The following is a 22608-nucleotide window of genomic DNA, read 5'->3' on the forward strand; positions in this document are numbered from 1 at the left end:
AAGGGAGCGAAATCAGACGTGCTCGTTTTCTCAGACGCTTGCAGAAAAAGGCTTCCCAAAACAAAGTTACTGGGTTAATCTTTTTCATGTTTCATTGGTTGGTAGATGCACCGGGGACCTGATTATAGCACTTAAAACCTGGAAAAGTCAGATTTTCATGATATGTCACCTTTAAGGCTCATTCACACCAAGGACTATAACAATAACATTTTAATAATTGTTCTAGTCCTATGAGAATAAGAAAGTCCACAACACTGCTATAGTGATAACAACACAGAGGAACGATACTGTTGGAATCACTTTCTGAACAAATTTTTCCAGCTGATGAACAATAGAAACAACAAGCCAATCAGGAACCACCCAACTTTAAAGAAGTTGAGCATTTAAAGTGGCAGAAGACCATTACCAGATATACAAATAAACATACAAAGCAATATTACAGATAGAAGACTTGAAGTTAAAATGTCTTAATGATGGATTTGTTTATTACAAATATGCAGCTTTTTGCTTCACAAGATGTTAATTGATGGACTGGGGTGGTGTGGATTACTTGTGGATTATTGTGATGTTTTTATCAGCTGTTTGGACACTCATTCTGACGGCATCCATTCACTGCAGAGCATCCATTGGTGAGCAAGTAGATGCTAAAGTAGCAAGTAGGTGAGCAAGTAGATGCTTCGCTAAAATGCTACATTTCTCCAAATCTTATATGATGAAAAAACAAACTCATCTCCATCTCGCATGGCCTGATGGTGAACTATTCCTTAATTCCTTAACTACTCCTTATTGAAGGAACCAAAAATGGTTCTTCTAAGGCATCGCTGCAAAAATCCCCTTTTGGAACCTCTGTGTATAGTGATTTGTGCCCATTTATAATACTGACTGATTGTATTGCTGTTTATTTAAGATACTATACTAACTCACCAATGGGGAACACGCACTGGAAATGTTACTCACAGATGGATGAGTCACTCCAGATGTTTTAAAACCTCTGGCCAAAATCAGCATCCTGAGTGGAGGCTTTGTAAAAAAAAAAAGATTTAAAAAAAAAATTGAGGGAACTTTACTACTACAACCATCACAGCCTGTGGGAATGCTGGGATGTCATCAACGGACATGACTTTTCTGAGTGTTATAAAACTACAGACCTTGAGTAATGAGAGCCTTTGTGATAAACGTGCATTCACAGGTATTAACATATGGAGAAGTGTGAACACTTTGCTTCCCAACAAACCTATACGATTTCAAATGGTCTTTAAATTTGACCTCTGAGGTCAAACTACTTGACCTGGAAAACACAACACCTTTAAATGGGTCTTAAAACTCAGGGTGGTTCATACACCATTACTAAAACTACAAGTGACATTACCAAACCTCTTAGACCAAGACAGCAGGACTTCATTGTGCTCTTACGCATTCGGCCTACCATGAGGGACCCATTGTTGGGACCCTTGGGCCATGCGGACTACCTTCACCCCCACCCAATGCCTACTCATCACACATTAAAAACAGCTTGATTTCCTCACCCCAGGCCAGGGACCAATTTGGCCAATTATCAAAGGCAGACAGGAAGACTTTTGTTTGAAGTGAGAGAGAACGAGAAAGACGGTCCCCTTTAAAGTGACTCCACAGGGGAGGGGGAAAAGTGGAGAGAAACTATAGGACAAACATTTCCAAAGTGGGTCGGGGGATTCTTTTCAACTTTGTGTTAATTAAAGGGACAGCGGCAGGCCAGCGGGGCGGAGCGCTGGTTAACATGAGACTTTGAGGAAAACGAAGGGGTGGATGGACCAGGTGGGAAACTGCTGTCACGAACGGGAGAGAAACACTCCTTCTATAGTTCACACAACAATGCTTATGTCAAGAGTGTGTGATGGGGGCTTTTGGAGCTCAGACCCATTAAAGGTCCAGAAGAAACAGAACCCAATACACAAGCTTAAAGCAATTGAAAGTCCTAACACACTGACCATCATTGTTCTACACATTCATTTGAACAAACCCAAGACTCATGCATAATTTGATTTACACAAGTAGGACATGTTTCCAGACCAACATCCATCCATGCTACCAAAAACCCTGTCGGTCGGCTAAAGCATAAACCTATGGCTTTAGTTAAGTTAAAAATGTTCCCTATGGTCCTACATTGAAAATCTTAAGAAAAGTAGAATATTTTCCTTCAGTCCTGTATATAATGTTTCATTTAATTTAAGAGATCATTTATGAATTTAAAAGTTATTTTATCTTAAGCTGCACTGTGCTTAATAAAAGCTTTGATTGCTATAGAATCAGGCTCTTGTTGTTGAGCAATTTCTAATAAAATAAATAACAAAATAAAATAAAATAATTAAAGTCTTATCTTTCAGGTAAAATAGAGATATTGATTTTTCATGCTAGAAATTAGTTTGACCAACCTGGAAAATACAGTCGAATTTGCTGCTGAAGAAGCAGAATGAATCATATCATCGATGTATGCATGATTACATTGTTTCAAGCATTCCTGTAGCTCACACATTAGATCATGGTGCTCACAACGCCAAGGTCATAGGTTTGATTCTCAGGGAATGCATGAACTGGTAAAATGTAAAACTTGAATGAATAGATAAGAGTTGTGTTTGCTTGACAAGAAAAAAGCTTCTAGGGTGTTGCCAAGATGGCCACCAAGTGAACTGACTTGCCTTAAAGGGACCCTGAATGAATTCCTTCAGCCCAGGTTGTGGGAAAAAACATCATTAACCACATGAAACTCTAACAGCTGGTCTGAAATGACTGAGAACTGAGATCCAGCTACATACTTTTCATATTCACAGTCAGCAGGACCATAATGACATGATATACGGTCACATATAATCGGTCTAATCTAATATCTTAGATGTGTCAGCACTGGTCTAATTACCATATGTGTCAGTTGTGCCGAACACACTGGACAGACAGTAGCAGCTGTGTTTTCCAGCCTCGGCCAGAGTCCATGCATGGCTCTCTTGGGTACAGGGATGCCGGGGTGTCCTTCTGTTCCCACAACATCACTCCGCAACTATTCCTCTACCCACCTCCCCATTATGGATACTTTGTCTGAGTGAACATAATAATAACAGCAGTATGAATTTCATCACACTCGAAATATAGGTTATATATCAACATCTGGAGTAGATTGTACTCAACAGACACTAAACACTCTTAAAATTACCAAAATGCACATCCCTACCTCTGAAAATATACTCTTGCATATTAATTTTTTTTTATAATTTATTATCCTAAATGAGGCTTAGTTTATGTGTTTATCCTCTAATGGTGAAGAGTAAATTCATTATGATGCAGTGCAGGGATGTTCTACCTTCACATATAAACTTGCAATCCATTGCGAACGAAAGGAAGGTCACATCAGGTTTTGACGATTGTGCAACTCTAGGAAACTGGATCTTATTCGGCCCACGAACTAGATACAACACAGCTGGAGATATGCTCATCCCAGCCCCACTTATCATCCTAAAGTCAACATCTACAGCACCAGCCAGTAACCACAGGGCCATACAAAGTGCAATGTAATGCACCATCGTCCCACTAAAACCTTTTTTTGGGAACTACACAGCCTTACAAGGTCACAAATCGAGGGGTTAAAAAAGAAACTTTGATTTATTCCTCAAGGGAAGTCGCTGGATAAAGGGATTTGTTACAAACTGCACACACAAAGCCCCATAAAATGTTACAGGCTCACGTCACAGACATAGTTAATTTTAAGTGCAGTCCTCCTCTCTCTCCAGCCCTTGGGTCTACAGTCTAATGCCGGGCCGTGGTAGAATGCAGCAGGTGGTTATCTTAGACCTCCTATTTTGCATGATGGGAAGGCAGCTGAACTCAAGCCAATTTAAGTCCTGTTTGAGAGCCAGACATCTCATTGCCACATCAGTCAGCATGTTAATAAAGAAAGTATGCCAAAAATGAGGGTCAGTTTAAACGAAGGATGAGCAGGAGGCCATATACAGGGAGACTATGCAAGGAAGGTTTTATGCAGATTTTCCACAAAAATTGAGAAGACGACAACAAAATAAACAAAAGATAGGCTTTTCCCACACTTGAAACTGTTAAGCCAGTGTAATTCCAAACCCTGAGTTTACATAATCCTGGGTTATCTTGTTACATGTTACACATAGTTCACCCTGGGATAGTAATTAGTCGTGGATAGCTAGGTTTTAGTTCTGAAGTCAGGTTCTGACAATTCTGAAAAAAGTCTCAGAATTTTTCTCTTAATCTTTTGCATTTTAATGAGTCGAAAAAGTCTTAAATAACTGCTTGTCAAATGGTGTAAATGTCACCATGCAAATAAGCTTCTGAAACACTCTACAAAACCAAAGCTAATACAAAAATAAATAAAAAAATAAAATACAAGATGGGCATGTAAATGTTACTGTAACTGCACAATGCTCATGAATAATTCATTAGGCAAGAATTGAGGCACTTTATGATTGGTTGTCTGTTGCTAAACAAAATATTTAGCTTTGCAATGCAGGGTTAAAAGATATGCTAACCCTCTTTAAAAAAAAATACTTAAAAGTAGTCTTAACCCAGGGTTATGAGACCTACACAAGACTACAAATTCTAAAAATACAGATCCTTTCAAACTCATTCTTATATTTCCCCGCTAAAAAATAGAAATCTAGCTTAAACAAGCTAGCCATTTCCATGCCAGTACAAACTGGTTTATATTGGTTACTACTGGTCTAGCAGATGGACCAGGATAATTATGGTGGTCACACCAGCATAGCTTAGTTGGTGAAGCAAGTTAGCCATGGACATTTTACTATGCTAGTTAATCTAGTTTATAAATGCATCATAAATCTTACTGTGAACAATTAATCTGTGCATATGTTTCTTTTTTTAAATTTGAATTTGTAATGTTTAATCAAAATGACATAACTGGACCTTCTGGTGCAAACGACAGACTTCAATCTGGTGATGAATGCTGGACTTCTTCAAATTTAGTCTGTTTAAACCCCACCCCCTGCAAGCTCACATTCACATGGCACGTCTCAACATCCAATCAACACAAGATGCATAGAACCAAGTCTCCACCTTACATTTTTTTTCTTTTTTCGATAATCTGTTACACTCAAGATATATGTCACAATACAGAAGAAAAAATCAGTCCCTACTTCCATTTTAAACCAGACTGGGACATCAGCACATTCACATCAAAACCACAAAATGTGACAACATTGACTAGCAATTTTGGTGTTTTCAGCAGGGTATTCATACCCTGTAACTGTGCTGGCAGCCTACCTCCGAGAGGGACGATCTTGTTGGTAATGGCATATCGAAGGATGTGCTCCTCTTTGACGTACATAACAAATACGCGTTCCATTCTCAGTTCCTGCGTCTCCAGTCTGCTGCGGGGCCCGTGATTGCAGTCCCTGTACGTGATGTTCTGTTTGACCTGGAAAGTGTGGGTCTCTGCTCCGTTTTCAGCGGAGACGACTGTAAACTCACGCACGGATGTGGAGGTAATCACTGAGAACAGGAAAAAGGCAAGAGTTTAGAGGAAAGCAATTCACAACAAACTTTGGGCTTTAATTCTAGACCCAAAATCCCACAGGATTTGATTGTTAAGCAACCTCATGTTCTGCAACATGAGAAATGGCTTTTATTTAGGGTGCATCAAGATCAGACACAGCTTCCTCTGAAAGGATATAGAGGAGACGGGAGACGTCACAAGATCTATTTTTTTAGCTCACATTTTCTTTTCCTTTTCCTTTTTTTTTATAGCTAAGCCATTTTCAAACACAACTTCTTATACCATTTAGAATTTTGGGGTTGATAACATTTCATTATGTTTTTGAAAGAAGTCTTTTGTGCACACCAAGGCTGCATTTATTTGATCAAAAATACAGTAAAACAGTAATATTATGAAATATTATTAAAATGTAAAATAAATGTTTTCTATTTTAATACATTTTAAAGTGTCATTTCTTTCTGTGATGACAAAGCTGAATTTTCAGCATCATTACTCCAGTCCTCAGTGTCACATGATCCTTCGGAAATCATTCTAATATGCTGATTTGGTGCTCAAGAAACATTTCTTATCATTATCGCTCTTGAAAACAGTTTTGCTGCTTAATATTTTTGAGGAAACTGCGATACTTTTTTTCAGGATTCTTTTTCAAGTTCAAAAGAATAGCATTTATTTGAAACAGAAATCTTAAATAACATTATAAATGTCTGAACTGTAATTTTTTTATCAATTAATTTAAAAATTCTTACTGATCCTTAACTTAACTGAATAATTGTGATTAATGCTATATTGTGTAATTAATTAGATTACACATTTAAGTCTAATCTGGTAAATATAAAACAGAATATTAAAAAAGAATCACTCAAGAAATATGGATCAGGGTCGAGAAACAAAGATGGACAGATATATTTATTCCCCAATTTCTTCCTCCAGAACTTACATGAAGGATAATAATGGTAGGTGTCCTTAAATGGCTCCATCTGCACTGTTGCACCAGGAAGGATGAAGGGAACACTGCCCTGTAAATGAGTGTCCACGTTGAGGTAGTTCTGGTTATCCAAACCCGTAGCTGTCTGGACGATGCTGAGACGCTGGTTACCGGGATAGAAGGTCACATCGGCACGGTGAGTGAATTCGGCACCTGTAAAACCGAAATGTTAGTTTTCGACATGATTAAAAGTCATTAAAGAGCAGTGTTGTGGCTCACTCATTTTACTGCAAACGAATATCACAAAATAAGATCCAGATGGGGGCTGTGACCCTTATAATAGTGCTTGATGAATATTTAGGTGTTTTTCAAAAAGAAAAAACAGGCTTTTTCATGCAAAGTGAAAACATATTATTATATAATGGAGCACCTGACTTAAATTAGGGGAAGGGCTTGAGTAGATGTTGTACAGGCGTTGAATATCAGACTAGCAAAGCCCTTGTGGGACTCTATTAGTGAGAACAAAACCTCTAAGCCTAAAATCTCTCAGCAGGAGGCCAAATGTTTAACAAACATTCTACACCATAAAAGAAGTAGAAAATGAGAACACGACGGCCTCACCGGTGATACTGAAGCCATTAAGGCTGTTTGGCAACTCCAGGGCGAAGAGCCAACCAAACAGGCCTCCAATGGGGGCCACGGGCATGAGGGCCCAGCCCACCGGCTCTGGGACCTCACTGACGGCAGTGTACGCTCGTCCGTCACCCACCACGATGTAGGCATGCAGATCGATGCTGTCCAGCTGCACTGCTGTGCCACCCACCAGTACAGTCCCTCTGACCTTTCCATTTACACGATGAGGTGCACCTGAGGACAAGATGGAGACGAAATCAAAAAACGAAACTCACAATGATTTTTTGCAAGTATGTGGGCAGCTAAATAATTCTCTGAGTTGAGAACTAAATCTGAGAGGTTACAATAAGGATTAAATGTGCTGAAATTCCTAAACAACCAATAGAGAGCTGCAGGGATGACGTATTTTTGTAGGCCAGTCTGGAAGTTAGCATCACCCTGGTTCCCTCAACAGAAAAGCCAATGGGATTTTTCCATTGGCTTTTTAGGATTATTGCAGAAAAGATGCTTTGTGACCAACAAATGTTTATGATTCTTATCAAGATAATCTCCACAAATAAATACAACTTTAGGACTTGTTTTTGAGCCTGAAGCAACAGTTTAAAGTAAAAACGTCTTAATGATGAATTAGTTTTTTGCAAACACAGCTTTTTGCTTCAAAAGACGTTAACTGATGGACTGGAGTCATGTCAATGGCTTGATTATTGTGATGTTTTTATCAGCTGTTTGGACTCTCATTCTGACGGCACCCATTCACTACAGAGGATCCATTAGTGAGCAATTGATGTAATGCCACATTTCTCCAAATCTGTTCCTAAGAAGAAACAAACTCATCTACATCTTGGATGGCCTGAGGGTGAGTACATTTTCAGCAAATTTTCATTTTTTTTTAGTGAACTATTCCTTTAATTCTACAAGTCAAAACATCTACAATCTACTAGTCGGAAAGTTTTAGTTATAATAGTTTACAAGAGTGCGAGTTTGTATAAGTGCCCAGTTTAAATTTGCAGAATTGGCACAAATGGATTTTGAAACCAGTGGTGGAAAGCAAGATTATATATTATACATTTATGCATTTATACATTAAAGCTATACATTTTTTGAAATTCATGCATTAACTGGGAATCAAACCCATGACTTTTGCATTGCTGGTGCCACGTTCTACTGTCTGAGCTACAGTACGGCCTTTCCCACATAAAAAAAAAAAAAAAAAGGTATGGTATGGTATGGTATGGTATTAAAATACTTTTTTTTAATATTAGAAAGCAGCTCATAGGGGTTTGGAAAGGTTTTGTAAATACATTCATTTTGGGGTGAACTATTTCTTTCATTTACAAACTGCTCTCAAAAGCTACAATTTCTCTAGTTACTCAGCTGTTTCAGAGTGGTTTTGGATAGTTTTCCCTCTACACCACCTCCCTCACCGGCCACACAAAGCTCCTACTGTATACACAAGCATATCCAAAAGCTGAGGAAGCTTTTCCACTGAATATTTTCTCTCAGACACAAATGTCTGTCATTCAGCACAAGCCAGATGTGACGCTTTGAAACAGGGCTCAAGATTTCTTTCACACTTAGTCATGGAGTCAATGTTCGCAGGTAAATTACAGTCAAACAAGGCCAATGTGATGTCACTGTCTTGAAAAGATCCTGTTACCCATGCTCCATGAGAGCCGGCGAATGATTCACTAGGGAAATCCGCTCAGGTTTTCCAAAAGATCAAGTGTTTCCGACATAAAACCTCCCACAAAATTGGTGTGGCAGCCACAACTCTTAATAAAAAGACTGTGGAATAAGTCGTGGGTATTACCACAACCAGTTAACACATGTTTTCTCCAATTACAGACAATTAGCGGCCACTCAGCACGCAAGTGGAGCAGTCCGTAAAAGACCAAGTTTGACAGAAAAATAACTGGATGTAATTTGCATACCTAAAAGTGTGTGCCAAATCAAAATTTTATCTGCAAATTCCTTTGCATTACAAAAATATACATCTTTACTCTTAAAAAAACTGTGTTGGAAAGAGAAACACTGGTAATATATCCCCAGAGATGTACTGTGAATGTTGTTCATACTTTCAGAACAAGGTCATGTTATGTGTGGCTTTTAAAATGGCTCTTTTTACAGCATTCCCGCCCCAGTCTTACCGTTTGGCAGGCAGTGACGGCCGTTGCCGTAGAATCCTGAGTTGCAGTGACAGCAGAAGCCGGTGGAATAGTCTGTGCAGTGTGCGTTCTGACTGCACTGCTGCTGGAAGCGCTCACATGTCTCTTTATTATCGGTTGAGTAATGGATCACTGCAGGAGAGAGCAGAAAGAGAGACAAATTGCTCTTAAATAGGCTAGTAAAGTCAAACTCAGTCATAAGTCATAGGTTAAACTCCTACATAATCTTGACTTCTCTCTGGATTCACAACATTGAATCAAATAATATATGAATCAAAGTAATGGTGCATTAAAAAAATGACAGACCTACGTAATTATACTTGCATGCCCATATATGGGAATTTTAAGATTTTTGTTTTGAACTGATAACTTCTTTTTTTGCCATTTTTGGTGATTTTTGAAATGATTTTTGTACAATACTGTGTAATTAAAACTGTGTTGGTATAAATTCTTAGCAATTTATGAGTTCATTTGCTAACATTAAAGTATATTTTAATTTGCTAAGCTAAAATATTAAGCTCCGCCCCCTCAGTTATTGTTGCTAACTCAAGCTTTACAGAACATCTCATTGGAGCAAACTGGAAATTTTCCATTAACATAAACAGCTTGAAATGTGCTCTTAAGTGACAAAAATGGATGTAATATTGTTCAGTGTATAAAAATTATGGATATATTACTGAATAATTGCTAACAGCATTATTGTAGTATTACTTATATACTATTTTTTATATTTTGAATTAGCATTTTTGCTTTTTTTAAGTTTTTTTATTTTTTTACAGTTTATTTTCATTTTTACATTTTATTAATTTTATGTTGTCTTTTTTTAGTTTTTTCATTTTCCATTTATTCATTTATTTATATTAGTCTAAGGCTTTTCATGTAATATTTACGGTGCCCGAGAAGTGCAAAACAAATCACAATTCTGAAAACAAAATAACAAATTACAAACGCAAATGCAAGTCTAAAAAACAAAATAACAATTCAGAAAACACAACAACAATTCAGAAAACATTATAACAAGTCAGAAAACACAATGACAAATTCGAAAACAAAATAACATGCTCTAGTGGCGCAGATGGATAAGTGTGTGTCCTTGGCTTTTTGACGCGATCGACCCAGGTTCGATCCCGCCATTTGCCGAACTTTTTTTTTCTCCCTTTTCAAATCTCGTATTAGCAATGGATTCTATTTACACTAAGTTATTTTGTTTTTTAGACTTGCATTTGCGTTTGTAATTTGTTATTTTGTTTTCAGAATTGTGATTTGCTTTGCACTTCTCGGCCACCGTAAATATTTATATTTAGTTTTATTTCAGGTCTATTTCAATTACAGAAGATACATTTTTAGTTAAAATTACTTTTAATTAACAATAACAACATTGCTACCTAAACACACGAAACGTACTGTACATGAACAAACATTAGAAACAAGCTAAATTTACAATATTACTGAGATGGTGTATGGCAACAGTTGCTAAAGTACGATTGGTCAGTAACATTTTTAGGGCGGGGCTTAGCAAAGGTTCAATCGATATATATCAGTATTGGTTAATCATTCAACTCTCACCTCCAGAGTCAAAATCCACTTTCTCCTCAACACTGAACACTTGACCACCAGAAGCGTGAGGTGGGACATCCTTTACACGGTTCGGGTACACCTGCAGAATTGCGTGCTTTGGTAATGGCCGCTGGGGCTGGGTCACGTCCTCCGGGGGGAGATTATGGGGATCCTGCGGAGGAAACTTGCCTGGACCAGACACTGAGGGCTGAGGTGGAGACTGACCAAGGGGCACCTCCTGGTTGAGACGCTCCAGTAGGGAGGAGTCCTGCTCTGGCTCAAGAAAGTCTGTTGTGGTGGGATCTTGGAAGTCTGGATCAATGGGATCGTACTCCTCCTCATCGGTTTCTGTGTAGTCTTCATCAGGGAACACAGCAACCAGGACTGGGGGAGCTTTGGTTAAAACAGCCTCATGCTGTGCCGGAATGACATTCTGGAAGGAATATCTGTTTCCAATGTGGAAGAGCCAAACTCCAGGCTCTCCTATGTTTCCTTTTCTGAGGAGAGTTATAATATTACATTATAATATTAACATTTTAATCATGGAAATTAAAATATTTGAAAATTAATCAAAGAAATTTTTTAAATTAATGTTTTTATGTTATAATATAATATAATATATAAAATTATAATTTAATATAAAAAATATAAAATATTGTTAACATAAATTAATAAATGTATCTCAAATAATAATTTAATGTCCTGTTTTCAGTGTTTGGGGAAACATACACTATTGTAAGATTTTCTTTTTTCTTTTCTTTTTTTTAAAGAAATTAATATTTTTCGGCAAGGATGCATTAAATTTATTGAAAGTGACAGTAAAGACATGTATATTGTTACAAAAGATTTTGTAAATGCATTTTTTCCCCCAACTTTCTATTCATTAAAGAATCCTGAACAATAAATGTATCATGGTTTTCACAAAAATATTAAGCAGCACAACTGTTTGTAATATTTATAGTATATTTCAGCATCAAATCAGCATATTAGAATGATTTCTGAAGGTAAAAGTAATGACTGCTGAAAATTCAGCTTTGCCACCACAGGAATAAATTACATCTTAAAATATATAAAAGCTGAAAACAGTTATTTCACATTGTAAAAACACTTCTGTTTTTACTGGGTTTTTTAAAATTATGGTATGTTAGATTTTTATTATGAACAAACACAAATTAATAACAATATAATAATAATATAAAAAATTTTTTTATTTCTGAGTAATTTTCTGTATTATTTATGAAAGATAAGGCTATGTTTTAGATTATGTTATGTTCGATTTGAATTATGAACAAACACAAATTAATAACATTTAATAACAATCATAATAATATAATAAAAAAAATTATTTCTGAGTCATTTTCTGTATTATTTATGAAGAAAAGGCTATTTTATTTATTTATTTTGAAAATGTAAAAATGGTAATTCCTCTGATGCTTACTGGTAAAGGTTCTTGACGGACTGCTCATTGCATATATAAAAGCTGAAAACAGTTATTTCACATAGTAAAAACACTTCTGTTTTTACTGGGTTTTTTTAAATTATGGTATGTTAGATTTTTATTATGAACAAACACAAATTAATAACAATATAATAATAATATAATAATTTTTTTTATTTCTGAGTAATTTTCTGTATTATTTATGAAAGATAAGGCTATGTTTTAGATTATGTTATGTTCGATTTGAATTATGAACAAACACAAATTAATAACATTTAATAACAATCATAATAATATAATAAAAAAAATTATTTCTGAGTCATTTTCTGTATTATTTATGAAGAAAAGGCTATTTTATTTATTTATTTTGAAAATTTAAAAATGGTAATTCCTCTGATGCTTACTGGTAAAGGTTCTTGACGGACTGCTCATTGCTGGTGACACTGTAGTATGGCCCCTCTGTCCGAGAAAAGAAGAGGAAGGACAGTTCTCCTCTGGTGAAGCCAACACGAGCTGGAAGCTCAATTTCGACATTGTAAGATTCTTTGGGCCGTGTCCCAAAAAACTGCAGGCCATCCTCAGGGTATAGGAAGAGCGCATAAGTATCCTTCTCATTGTACGCAAGCACCACTTGGAATGTGTTTACCTAGAAGAAAGAAGAGCATTACTCAGGGCTCCAGAATCTGTGCAGCACTTTAGAAGGTAATAAAACTTTCAAAACATATCACCTGTAAATATTCCATTATATACTGTAAAGCTATCTAAAATAGCTTACTTAAGAACTTCCTTCTCCTTACTTTTGGACAAAGTGGTCTCTAAGAGATTTGTTTTCTGTGTACATCAATCAGTACTGGAAACCTCCTCAACCATCTAGAACATCGGCGAAATCCAAATATGGTGTTTCTAACAACTGATTTTACAAGCCTAGCAACTCACCAAATGTGCCCCCTACAAGGAGTTCCCCACATCAGTACCGTCTCTTGTCCCCTTTTGTTGTTTTTCACACCTAGTTTTACTACACTTAACAGACCACTAAAAACTGTTTGAGAGTCTAGTGTCATCCTTGCTCTTGTCAACTATGGGATCATGAAGACATTATTCATGTTATTTTACTATTATTTGTATACTATTATAGTATTTATTAGTATTAGTATTTTTTATTTCATTTTAATAAGAGTTTTAGTTATTTTGTTATGTGCTTTTGTTGCTTTTATTAGTTTTATTTTTTAAATATTTCTATTACGCTTTAATTTATTTTCATTTCAGTTTTAATTTTAGTAATACTTTTAGTAGACATATTTTAGAAACATTTGTAATTTTGGTTTAAGTTTTTTTTTTTAAGTTTAGGTTTTCCCATCTAATATTTTTATTTTACTTTATTTCTGCTTTGTTTCAATTAAAAAAAATGTCATAGTTTTAATAAACAATTACAACATTGATTCTAACTAAAGTTCACTGCCCTAATATCCTTTTCTGCAACTGCAAAACCTGGAATATATACAATATATAAAGAAGGAGGCTTGGTCCAGTTGCTGCAAAAATGGGGAAAGTTACATTACATTTTGATTGAAAATTACACAAAAAAAAAAATTTGGGACTAATTTCAGAGTAATGACAAACTGTTCCCAACACGACAATAAATGTCTATTATGACAACAAATTGGGTCTATTTTGATTTCATGTTGACTTAAAGGGATAATCCACCCAAAAATATAGATATTTTGAAGAATGCTGGTAACCAAATAGTCTCTGCTCCAAAATATCTTCTGTTGTGTTCCACAGAAGAAAGAAGTGCTTACAGGTTCGGAACAACATGAGTGTAAATAAATAATGACGTAATTTTAATTTTGGGGTGGACTATCCCTTTAAGTAAACTTTTCGAGCAAGATATCCGAATTACGTTTCAACACGGATATTAAGATGCCCTTCCCCCTTTCCAGTCTCTCACATACACACACAGAGGATGTGTGTGAAATTCCTCTCCTCTGTTTAGTAATCCAAGCTGTCCCCGACTGGAGCCATCACCTCCACAAAACAACCCCCCAATTCCAGAGAGACAATGCTGCATCTGGCTTTCAGAGAGCCTCGGGCAGCCTCATTCCCCAGCATGCATCCCTCCTGGATCCCCTCACCCAACCCTGATGCCTTCAGGTTCAAACTCCTAATTGCAGGACCACACTGCCTCGAAGCAGTGCAGAAACACACCCATAAACAAGATTGTTTAAAGATGTTATAGTACGAAAAGAAAAATTAGGACCCCACAATGAAGGGGTTTATGGACTTGAGATGGTACTACATCAATACTATTACAGTAATCATCATCATCACAACAACAATATTACAGTATTTTTTTTTCTTCATAACGCCTTGATAAATATATATTTTATATTATATATAAACTACCGGTTGAAAGTTTAGAAGAATTAAGATTTTTTGAATGCTTTTGAAAGAATTCTCATATGCTCACCAAGCCTATTTGATCAAAAATATAGTAAAAGCTTAATTTTCTGCAGCCTTTACTTCAGTCTTCAGTGTCACATAATCCTTCAAAAATCATTTTAATAAGCTGATTATTATCAGCATTGAAAACGGCTTTTTGCTACTTAATATTTTGTGAAAACCATTATATAATTTTCTTATAGGATTCTTTGATGAATATAACGCTCAAAAGAACAGAATTAAAAAAAAAATATATATAAATCATTTGTAACATTATACATATCTTTACTGTCACTTTTTTTTATCAATTTAATGCATCCTTGCCTAACAAAAGAATTCATTTATTTTTCTTTTTTAATTTTATCCCAAACTTTTAAATAGTGGTATATCACAGTTTCCACAAAAATATTAAGCAGCAAAAACTGTCTTCAACATTATTCAACAATAATTCACAATATTACTATTTGACTGTATTTTTGATCAAATAAATGCAGTCTTGGCAGCCTTTAAAAACATTACAGAATCCTAATCATTCCAAACTTTTGGCCTGTTTGTTTTTTATTTTGTTTATTTATTTTGATGAATCTCTTTCCTATATTTTATTGTTATTGTTCTATTGTACATTTCTTTCTATCTTTTATCTCATACCTTGTTTTGTGTATAATTCTTTGGCAATATTGTATGTAAATAGAATTGTGCCAATAAAGTACTTTAAATTAAAAAAAGAAATTGAATTGGTACTATGTGTCTTCCATGGAGTATCCCCTCCATAAGCCCCTACTTCTTCCATCCACAGGACGTCTGCAGACAAACAGACATCTGGGGACTGGAGGGGACACAAGATTAGATCAAGCGGTTTAAATCCCAAAGGCAAACATAAGATATCATCCAGAGATTTCTACCATTTAGACCCCCTGTGCTTCAGCGGAAACATAGTAAATCAACTCAAGGATATGCTTTCTTCAAACAAGTATAGGCAGCTAAATGTGGAATATCTATTTTTTGAACAGCCTAAATACCATACTAGTATTTAGTATATGCTTTGTGGCCTTTAGCTTTGACTGCGATGATCATGATATACCTCATAACAGTGGCTTCAGATTTGACTTCAGACATCATGTTCTGACTTAACAAAGTACTATAGTTTTTGTACAAAGGCAAACAAATGAACCTGTTTTGCAATGTATTGCAATGAACTTGTATTTAATACCTCAACCAGTATTTAATAAGTCTCAACCTTTCTACCAGTAAATCAACTCAAGGATGTGCTTTCTTCAAACAAGTATAGGCAGCTAAATGTGGAATATCTATTTTTTTAACAGCCTAAATACCATACTAGTATTTAGTATATGCTTTGTGGCCTTTAGCTTTGACTGCGATGATCATGATATACCTCATAACAGTGGCTTCAGATTTGACTTCAGACATCATGTTCTGACTTAACAAAGTACTATAGTTTTTGTACAAAGGCAAACAAATGAACCTGTTTTGCAATGTATTGCAATGAACTTGTATTTAATACCTCAACCAGTATTTAATAAGTCTCAACCTTTCTACCATTTGTCTAGCTTCTAAGTAACAGATTAACTTGGGCCAAAATGCCATGGTTTGATGGACGCACTGTATTTTATGTCAGTAACAATATATATAAAAGATTGTTTTCATCTCTTTTTTAGACAATGATAAGCATACTTATTTTTAGCAATCCTACACTCTAAAAAATGCTGGGTTAAATACAACCCAGTGCTGGGTAAAATAGGGACAAACCCAGCAATTAGGTTGTTTTGACCCAGCGGTTTGGTTACTACCCAGAAGGTTGGGTTAAACATTTAACCCAACCGCTGGGTCAAAACAGCCCAATTGCTGGGTTTGTCCCTTATTTTACCCAGCACTGGGTTGTATTTAGCCCAGCATTTTTTAGAGTGTAAATATGCATGATTATATGATTAGTTGCATTTTATTATTTGCATTTAGCATTGTTCTTTCTCTGCTGACTGCAAGCCTATCAGGAGAGATGCAACAGTTGTGAGCCACTGCCGTAGAGTACTGTGAAATTCCTGATAATATGTACTCTGAGGATACAAACATGAACATGGCCTTATGCAACCCAACCAAGAGAAGAAATGCTGCTTCTGGAACCAATGAATAACAAATGATAATACTTCATGAGCAGTGCAGCTGTTTCTGCTCAGCTGTCTGGATGAAAGAGCCAAATGTGCACTAGAGGCTTGACGAATGACCCATTCATTAACGCCCATTAGAAAACACCAAAAACACTCAGAATTCAGTTCCATCTCAGCTGAAACCACTCCACTTACACACCAACAACTGTAGACCTCTTTGATAAATAGAAAGTCAAAAGAACAGCATGTATTTGAAATAGAAATCTTTTGTAACATTTTAAATGTCTTTACAGTCACTTTTGATCAATTTAATGTGTCCCTGCTAAATAAAAATGTATTCTTATAAGCACTAGTGCACTTTTATGCACTCCAACTGGTGGATCATGACTCAAAACAGATTGCAGGGCTGTTCTGATGAACATTAGAGAAAATCAATGCTAAATGCAAATTGTGTAATTGTGTATAATTACCATAGCAAATAAATTAGAATTGCCATTTTTTTCCACTAAAAACTATTTTAATTAATGTTATTATATGTTATTGTATTATAAAATATAATCTTTATTATATTACAATATTTTATTATATTAATAGATAATATAATTAGAAATAAATGTTTGATTTTAGGGCATTTTGATAGTCATAAAGCTTGACTTGACAACACTGAATGAAAATGCTATATTGGATTACTACAAAAAGCCCATCAGACCCCTGAGAAACGCTGTGGCTTTAATCACCTAAAACCTTCCCAGGCATTTCTGTGGTATGTGAGGTGTTAAGAAGATCTAATTGCTGTGGTGACAGGGACAATTAGGAGCAGTTCAGACCCACCAATTGTTCCTGTGAATTGCAGGTAAACTGAAAAGCTCTGGGATGGATTAGCAGGTAAATGGGAGACGCTATTGTACGTTCAGACACCCTCTGGGCCTGAGATTAGGACAGAAAACAGATGACCAGCTTTGATAACCCTGGCCTAAAAGGAGCTTGGGTAAAGTCAGACCTTCAGGGTCAGATGTAGTACGACTATAAGCAGTTCACTTACCCGACTGGACGGGCTAGAGCTGCGGGTGACCTCCTCATAAGCTGACACATTCTCCCAGGTGGCGATAAAGGCATGAGTTGGGGTGAACGTGGCATCTGGAAAGCCTCTCTTGACATCCGCTTCCGCCCGCTTCAGCACGGTAGGAGACTCCGTCTGCCGGTAGACGATGGATCCTTTTCCTTTGCTGGTGTCAATGTCAGCCAGGAAGGGGGCGATGACAGGGAAGTCGGTGGGGAAGCCGTCATCTACATACTGCTTCTCCATGGGAAGATCCTGAGTTGAGATGATTCCATTGGTGGCCACCTGGAACGAGACACAAATCAGAATGAGAACTGTCTATAATGATCTAATTCTGGGGTTATATTCTAATCATTTTTTTAGAATAAAATCAGAGTTACAACTTACAGCAATAAGCTCATTTCATTGACCCCTTTGAATATAATTAATAATGAAAAAAGAACTCTTACATTTAAACTTCTAAAGAAAACTTTTAAAAACTTTAAAATTATGAAAATTCAAAAAAAAAAAAAAAAATAAAACTAAAGGAATGACAGACATTATTGACACAAGTTATACGGACGTTTAATAAAAAATTCATATAACATGATAATGAAAACATTTGTACAGTTTATTCATATTCCCAGAGGGACATGCTCATCTCAAATGAACAAGAAATCCTTTTTATATTACAATATAATTGTTTTTAAATATTTGGAAATAGACTTGGCTTAAGTTTATTACAGTTTTTCTCAATTGCTTTGGCTCAATTCTCGAATTAAACTTTTTTTTCCCGAAACAATAAGTTCAGATCTCTGAACAATTAGCTTCTTGTTCACATCAGATTGGAATTTCTTATTGATTTGAGCAAATTGCAAATGCTTTGGCACATGTGTGCAAACAGTAAGTACAATTGTCTGCAGTTTGCACAACAACTAATTGCATATGGCTTGTTGATCAAAACTGATGAGCCGATTCTCACTTAAACTGTCAAACTCTTCACAACTTCTCAAACATTTTTCATCATGTAAGCCATCACATTCAAAACGATCAATTCAATTATGAAAAATTGGTATACACGCATGTATATTCCATAAATATCTGACATTGACATTGTTTGTAATGTCTGCTAAATTGGCAAATGACCTCTAATTGCAATACAATTTGAATCAACCATTCAACCATTTAACCAATCAAGTTTGGGAGCATACTATATATGTAGATTGCCCACAGCACAATCACTAAGAATGGAGGACTTCCACAACCCTGAACTGCAGCAACATGCTCGTGGAAGAGCAATTGGAAGACGTGTAAGAATACGTGGTGGTGGTGTTAGAGGAAGACATAATAGAGGAAGAGGTGGAAATAGAAGAGTCAAGAGTCTCTGATGAAATCAGAGCCACACTTGTGGATCATTTCATAAATCGTGGTTTTACAATGGAAGAGGCTGGTCGAAGAGTACAGCCTAATGTAAACAGGTCCACAGTGTTATCAATTGTGCAAACCTTTCGTAGGGAAAACAGGTAAATTCCAGCAAACAGTTGTGACATTTGCACTCACAGTTTAGAGAATGTTAAGATTGTTTCGAAAAATGTGCCAAAGCAATTGAGAAAAACTGTAACCAAACAACACATTTTCAGAAATCAATTTTAAAATAAAGTCTGATCCGTTGTAAAAGAAAGTAAAGAAACTTTATATACTGTGTTTATACTGTGTTATATATATTCTTTTTTTAATTAATTATATATACATTAATTATAATAAGTCTTTAATTATATATACATACACACACATATAGACAGATAGACAGATAGATAGATAGACAGATAGACAGACAGACAGACAGACAGACAGACAGATAGATAGACAGATAGATACATGCAAAACAGCAGCAACAACAAAACATTAACAGGCGTTTCATGTACTCACATATAAGTTAGTGAAGGACGTCTCATAGAAGTACATTGGTTTGGTGAGCGTGGTCACTTCAGAAGTCTCATCGTCCCCTTCTTGCAGAGTTACATCGCCGTAAAACATCCCATATGGATAGATGTCATGTCTGTGAATGGCTGTGACATGCTGAGCTGTCAGTGAAAGTTGTAAAAAGAAGAGCGCTATTTTGTCCCACGACATCTTAATGAACAGCTGTACACATGCAGCTTTTATTCATGCGGCACACTCCGTCTGAATGAGTTGGAGTGCGCGGTGATGTTGGTGATGTTGGGCTACATGAAGGTGGGAAGTTTGTGATCCAGGCACTGAACGGGAGGGACTGTGGGAGGTCACGCGGACGACGATTGGCTGACGTTAAACTTATAAGACTTTGAAGGAACCATTCTTCATTTATTTAATAAAGAACGTAATCATTTATTCAATGTCGAAATTTTTTCGGAATTAGCATATTTTATAGCTCATACTTTTTTATATAATATTTATATAAATACATTTCTATGTATGTCATATAATTTGGATTATAAATATAATTATAATATAATGTAATAATAATAACATCTAATGAAATATATTAAGTGAAATATAGTATTGCTTGTTTTAAGTTTTATTTTATTCAATTATTACAATTATATAATAATTATTTTACAAAATTATTATAATTATACAATAATATATTTTATTTTGGTAAATATTCTGCTTTTTCTGCATAATCGCTAATGTTGTTTTTCCTGTTTTACCTGACAGTTTAGTGATAATTGCTTTAAAATAGATTTAATCCAATTATTAATCTAATTATTCAATCTGAAAGAGAACTAGGCTATTTTAAATCGACTTTAATCCATTTAAGGAGTGTAAATACTAGATAACAAATGGCTTAGTGTCGCAAATCACAGCTGAGGCTCGTCAAAGACTCATTCACACTGTTCAATTACTATTGTGTTCGCATTTGCATTGTGAATACTGCACAATACATACTTTATTTCCTTTGTGTATGATTCTTATATTGTCTAAATGATTTATTATGTTTGACATGTCGGTCGTGTTTGTGGTGCCATCTAGTGGCCATTCCTATATGTATATTGGACCCTGTTTGGAATGGGGACATATCGAAGCTGGAAATGAAATGAAATGAAAAAAAAAATATATATATATATTTCTCTTATAACAAATTCTTCTGTAAACAAAAGGTGCTTATAATACAAGAAAATGAAGCAATTAATCTCTCAGTGTAACTGAATCTGATCTTGAGTGACTTAAAGCATTTGCTGCTATGAGAAATTATCATTCGTTGGAAACACGGACTGTAGAGCACAGGTCAAAGTTTTGTAAGTCAGACTCAGAACAAAGTCATTGAAATGTTGGAAAATGTAAAAATTTATTTATTTATTTTTATTAATTATTATTATATTTTATTTATTTTTGGTAAGTTAGTCTTACAAAGAGTAAAAAAAATATATATAAAATTTTAAATAAAAAAATAAAAACAATAAATTACATTTTATTCCTGAAGGATTTGCTTTGTAAATATTTTTTGTTTTCTGACTGAAATAATTAATTAATACATACACAAAAAAATTAAAACAGTATCCAAGAACACTTGTTTAATTACTAACAAAAGAGTGTCCAACAGGGCAAAAGACCCCTAAGGGTGAAAGGCCACTTGGATTTTATCTTCTCTCAGATCACTGAATAACACTTTCCTAAACACCTATTTGTCAAGAAATGCAAGCAATGACAAAAGATCAAATTTGAGGTCATTTGATTTAATATCCACTAATGTTCAAAAGTTTGGGTTGGTAAGATTTATTTAATCAAAAATACAGTAAAAACTGTAATATTGTGACATATCATTACAATTTCAAACAACTGTTTTCTATTTGAATGAGCCATAACATTATTCCTTTGATGACAAAGCAGACATTTCAGCATCATTCCTCCAATCATCAGTGTCATGGTCCTTCAGAAATCATTCTAATATGATTCGGTGCTCAAAAAACATTTCTTATTATTATCAGAAAACAGTTGTGCTGTTTAATATTTTTTTTCATGATTCAGAAAGGTCAGAAGAACAGCATGTACTTGAAAAATAAATATTTTGTAACATTATAAATGTATTTGCTGTCCTTTGTGATCAGTTTCATGCATCCTTGTTGGATAAAAGTAAATATATATAGATCAGTACCTTGTTTGGCATGTAGAGGGTGCAAGATGTAAACAAATAACACCAAATCTAACTTGACCGCCATAGCTGATTTAGCTAGTAATGGGTTGCAGCAAGTAAAAGTTTTTTATCACTCCTCTACAGCTCAAATTGATCTATTATTGTTTTAAGTGACTTGTCATTTATTCATCCTATAATCATAAATTATACAATAAAGTTTCCTTGTTTTATGATTTCATTAGTGGACATGTCTTTTGTCTGCTTAAGGTAACTGGAATTTGATCATGTCCTGATGTACATGTGATGTTCCTCAATTTCAGTGAATCTGATCTAGACGTTTCAAGTTTCATGACATGTTCATAACCATGTTTGGCCTGTCAATATGAGCATGACCCAAGCTATTTGTGCTGTAACCATTTGGGCTGTAGCAGCCTAACACATTCAGTGTGTTTACATATGCTTATTAAGATCAGACATTATGGTACAGAGGGAGAGCTCTACAAATACAGACATCACTGCCATGGTAGCATCACTGCCAAATAGCTTGGGCCTAACACAAATGGAAGCTTCACAATCAAGAAAAAATGAATTTAGTTACTTGGGTGGAAATATGCCTATATATATGTGTGTGTGCGTGTGTGTGTGTGTGTGTGTGTGTGTGCGTGTGTG

General features: G+C 35.4%; 1 protein-coding gene across 1 annotated transcript in view; it reads right to left on the minus strand.

The window, feature by feature from the left end:
- The window catches only part of LOC107680002 (nidogen-2-like), a 36760-nt gene extending 16709 nt beyond the window's left edge, over window positions 1–20051 (minus strand). The window contains 8 exon segments of the mRNA XM_016475740.1: window positions 5275–5502; window positions 6444–6644; window positions 7053–7298; window positions 9212–9361; window positions 10796–11283; window positions 12629–12870; window positions 17829–18131; window positions 19755–20051. Coding sequence (XP_016331226.1) covers window positions 5275–5502; window positions 6444–6644; window positions 7053–7298; window positions 9212–9361; window positions 10796–11283; window positions 12629–12870; window positions 17829–18131; window positions 19755–19958 — 2062 coding nt within the window. The 5' untranslated portion in view covers window positions 19959–20051.
- Between the last annotated feature and the right edge of the window lie 2557 nt (window positions 20052–22608).

This window comes from Sinocyclocheilus anshuiensis, unplaced genomic scaffold (assembly GCF_001515605.1).
Source record: "Sinocyclocheilus anshuiensis isolate Anshui unplaced genomic scaffold, SAMN03320099.WGS_v1.1 scaffold772, whole genome shotgun sequence".
Taxonomy (NCBI): Eukaryota; Metazoa; Chordata; class Actinopteri; order Cypriniformes; family Cyprinidae; genus Sinocyclocheilus; species Sinocyclocheilus anshuiensis.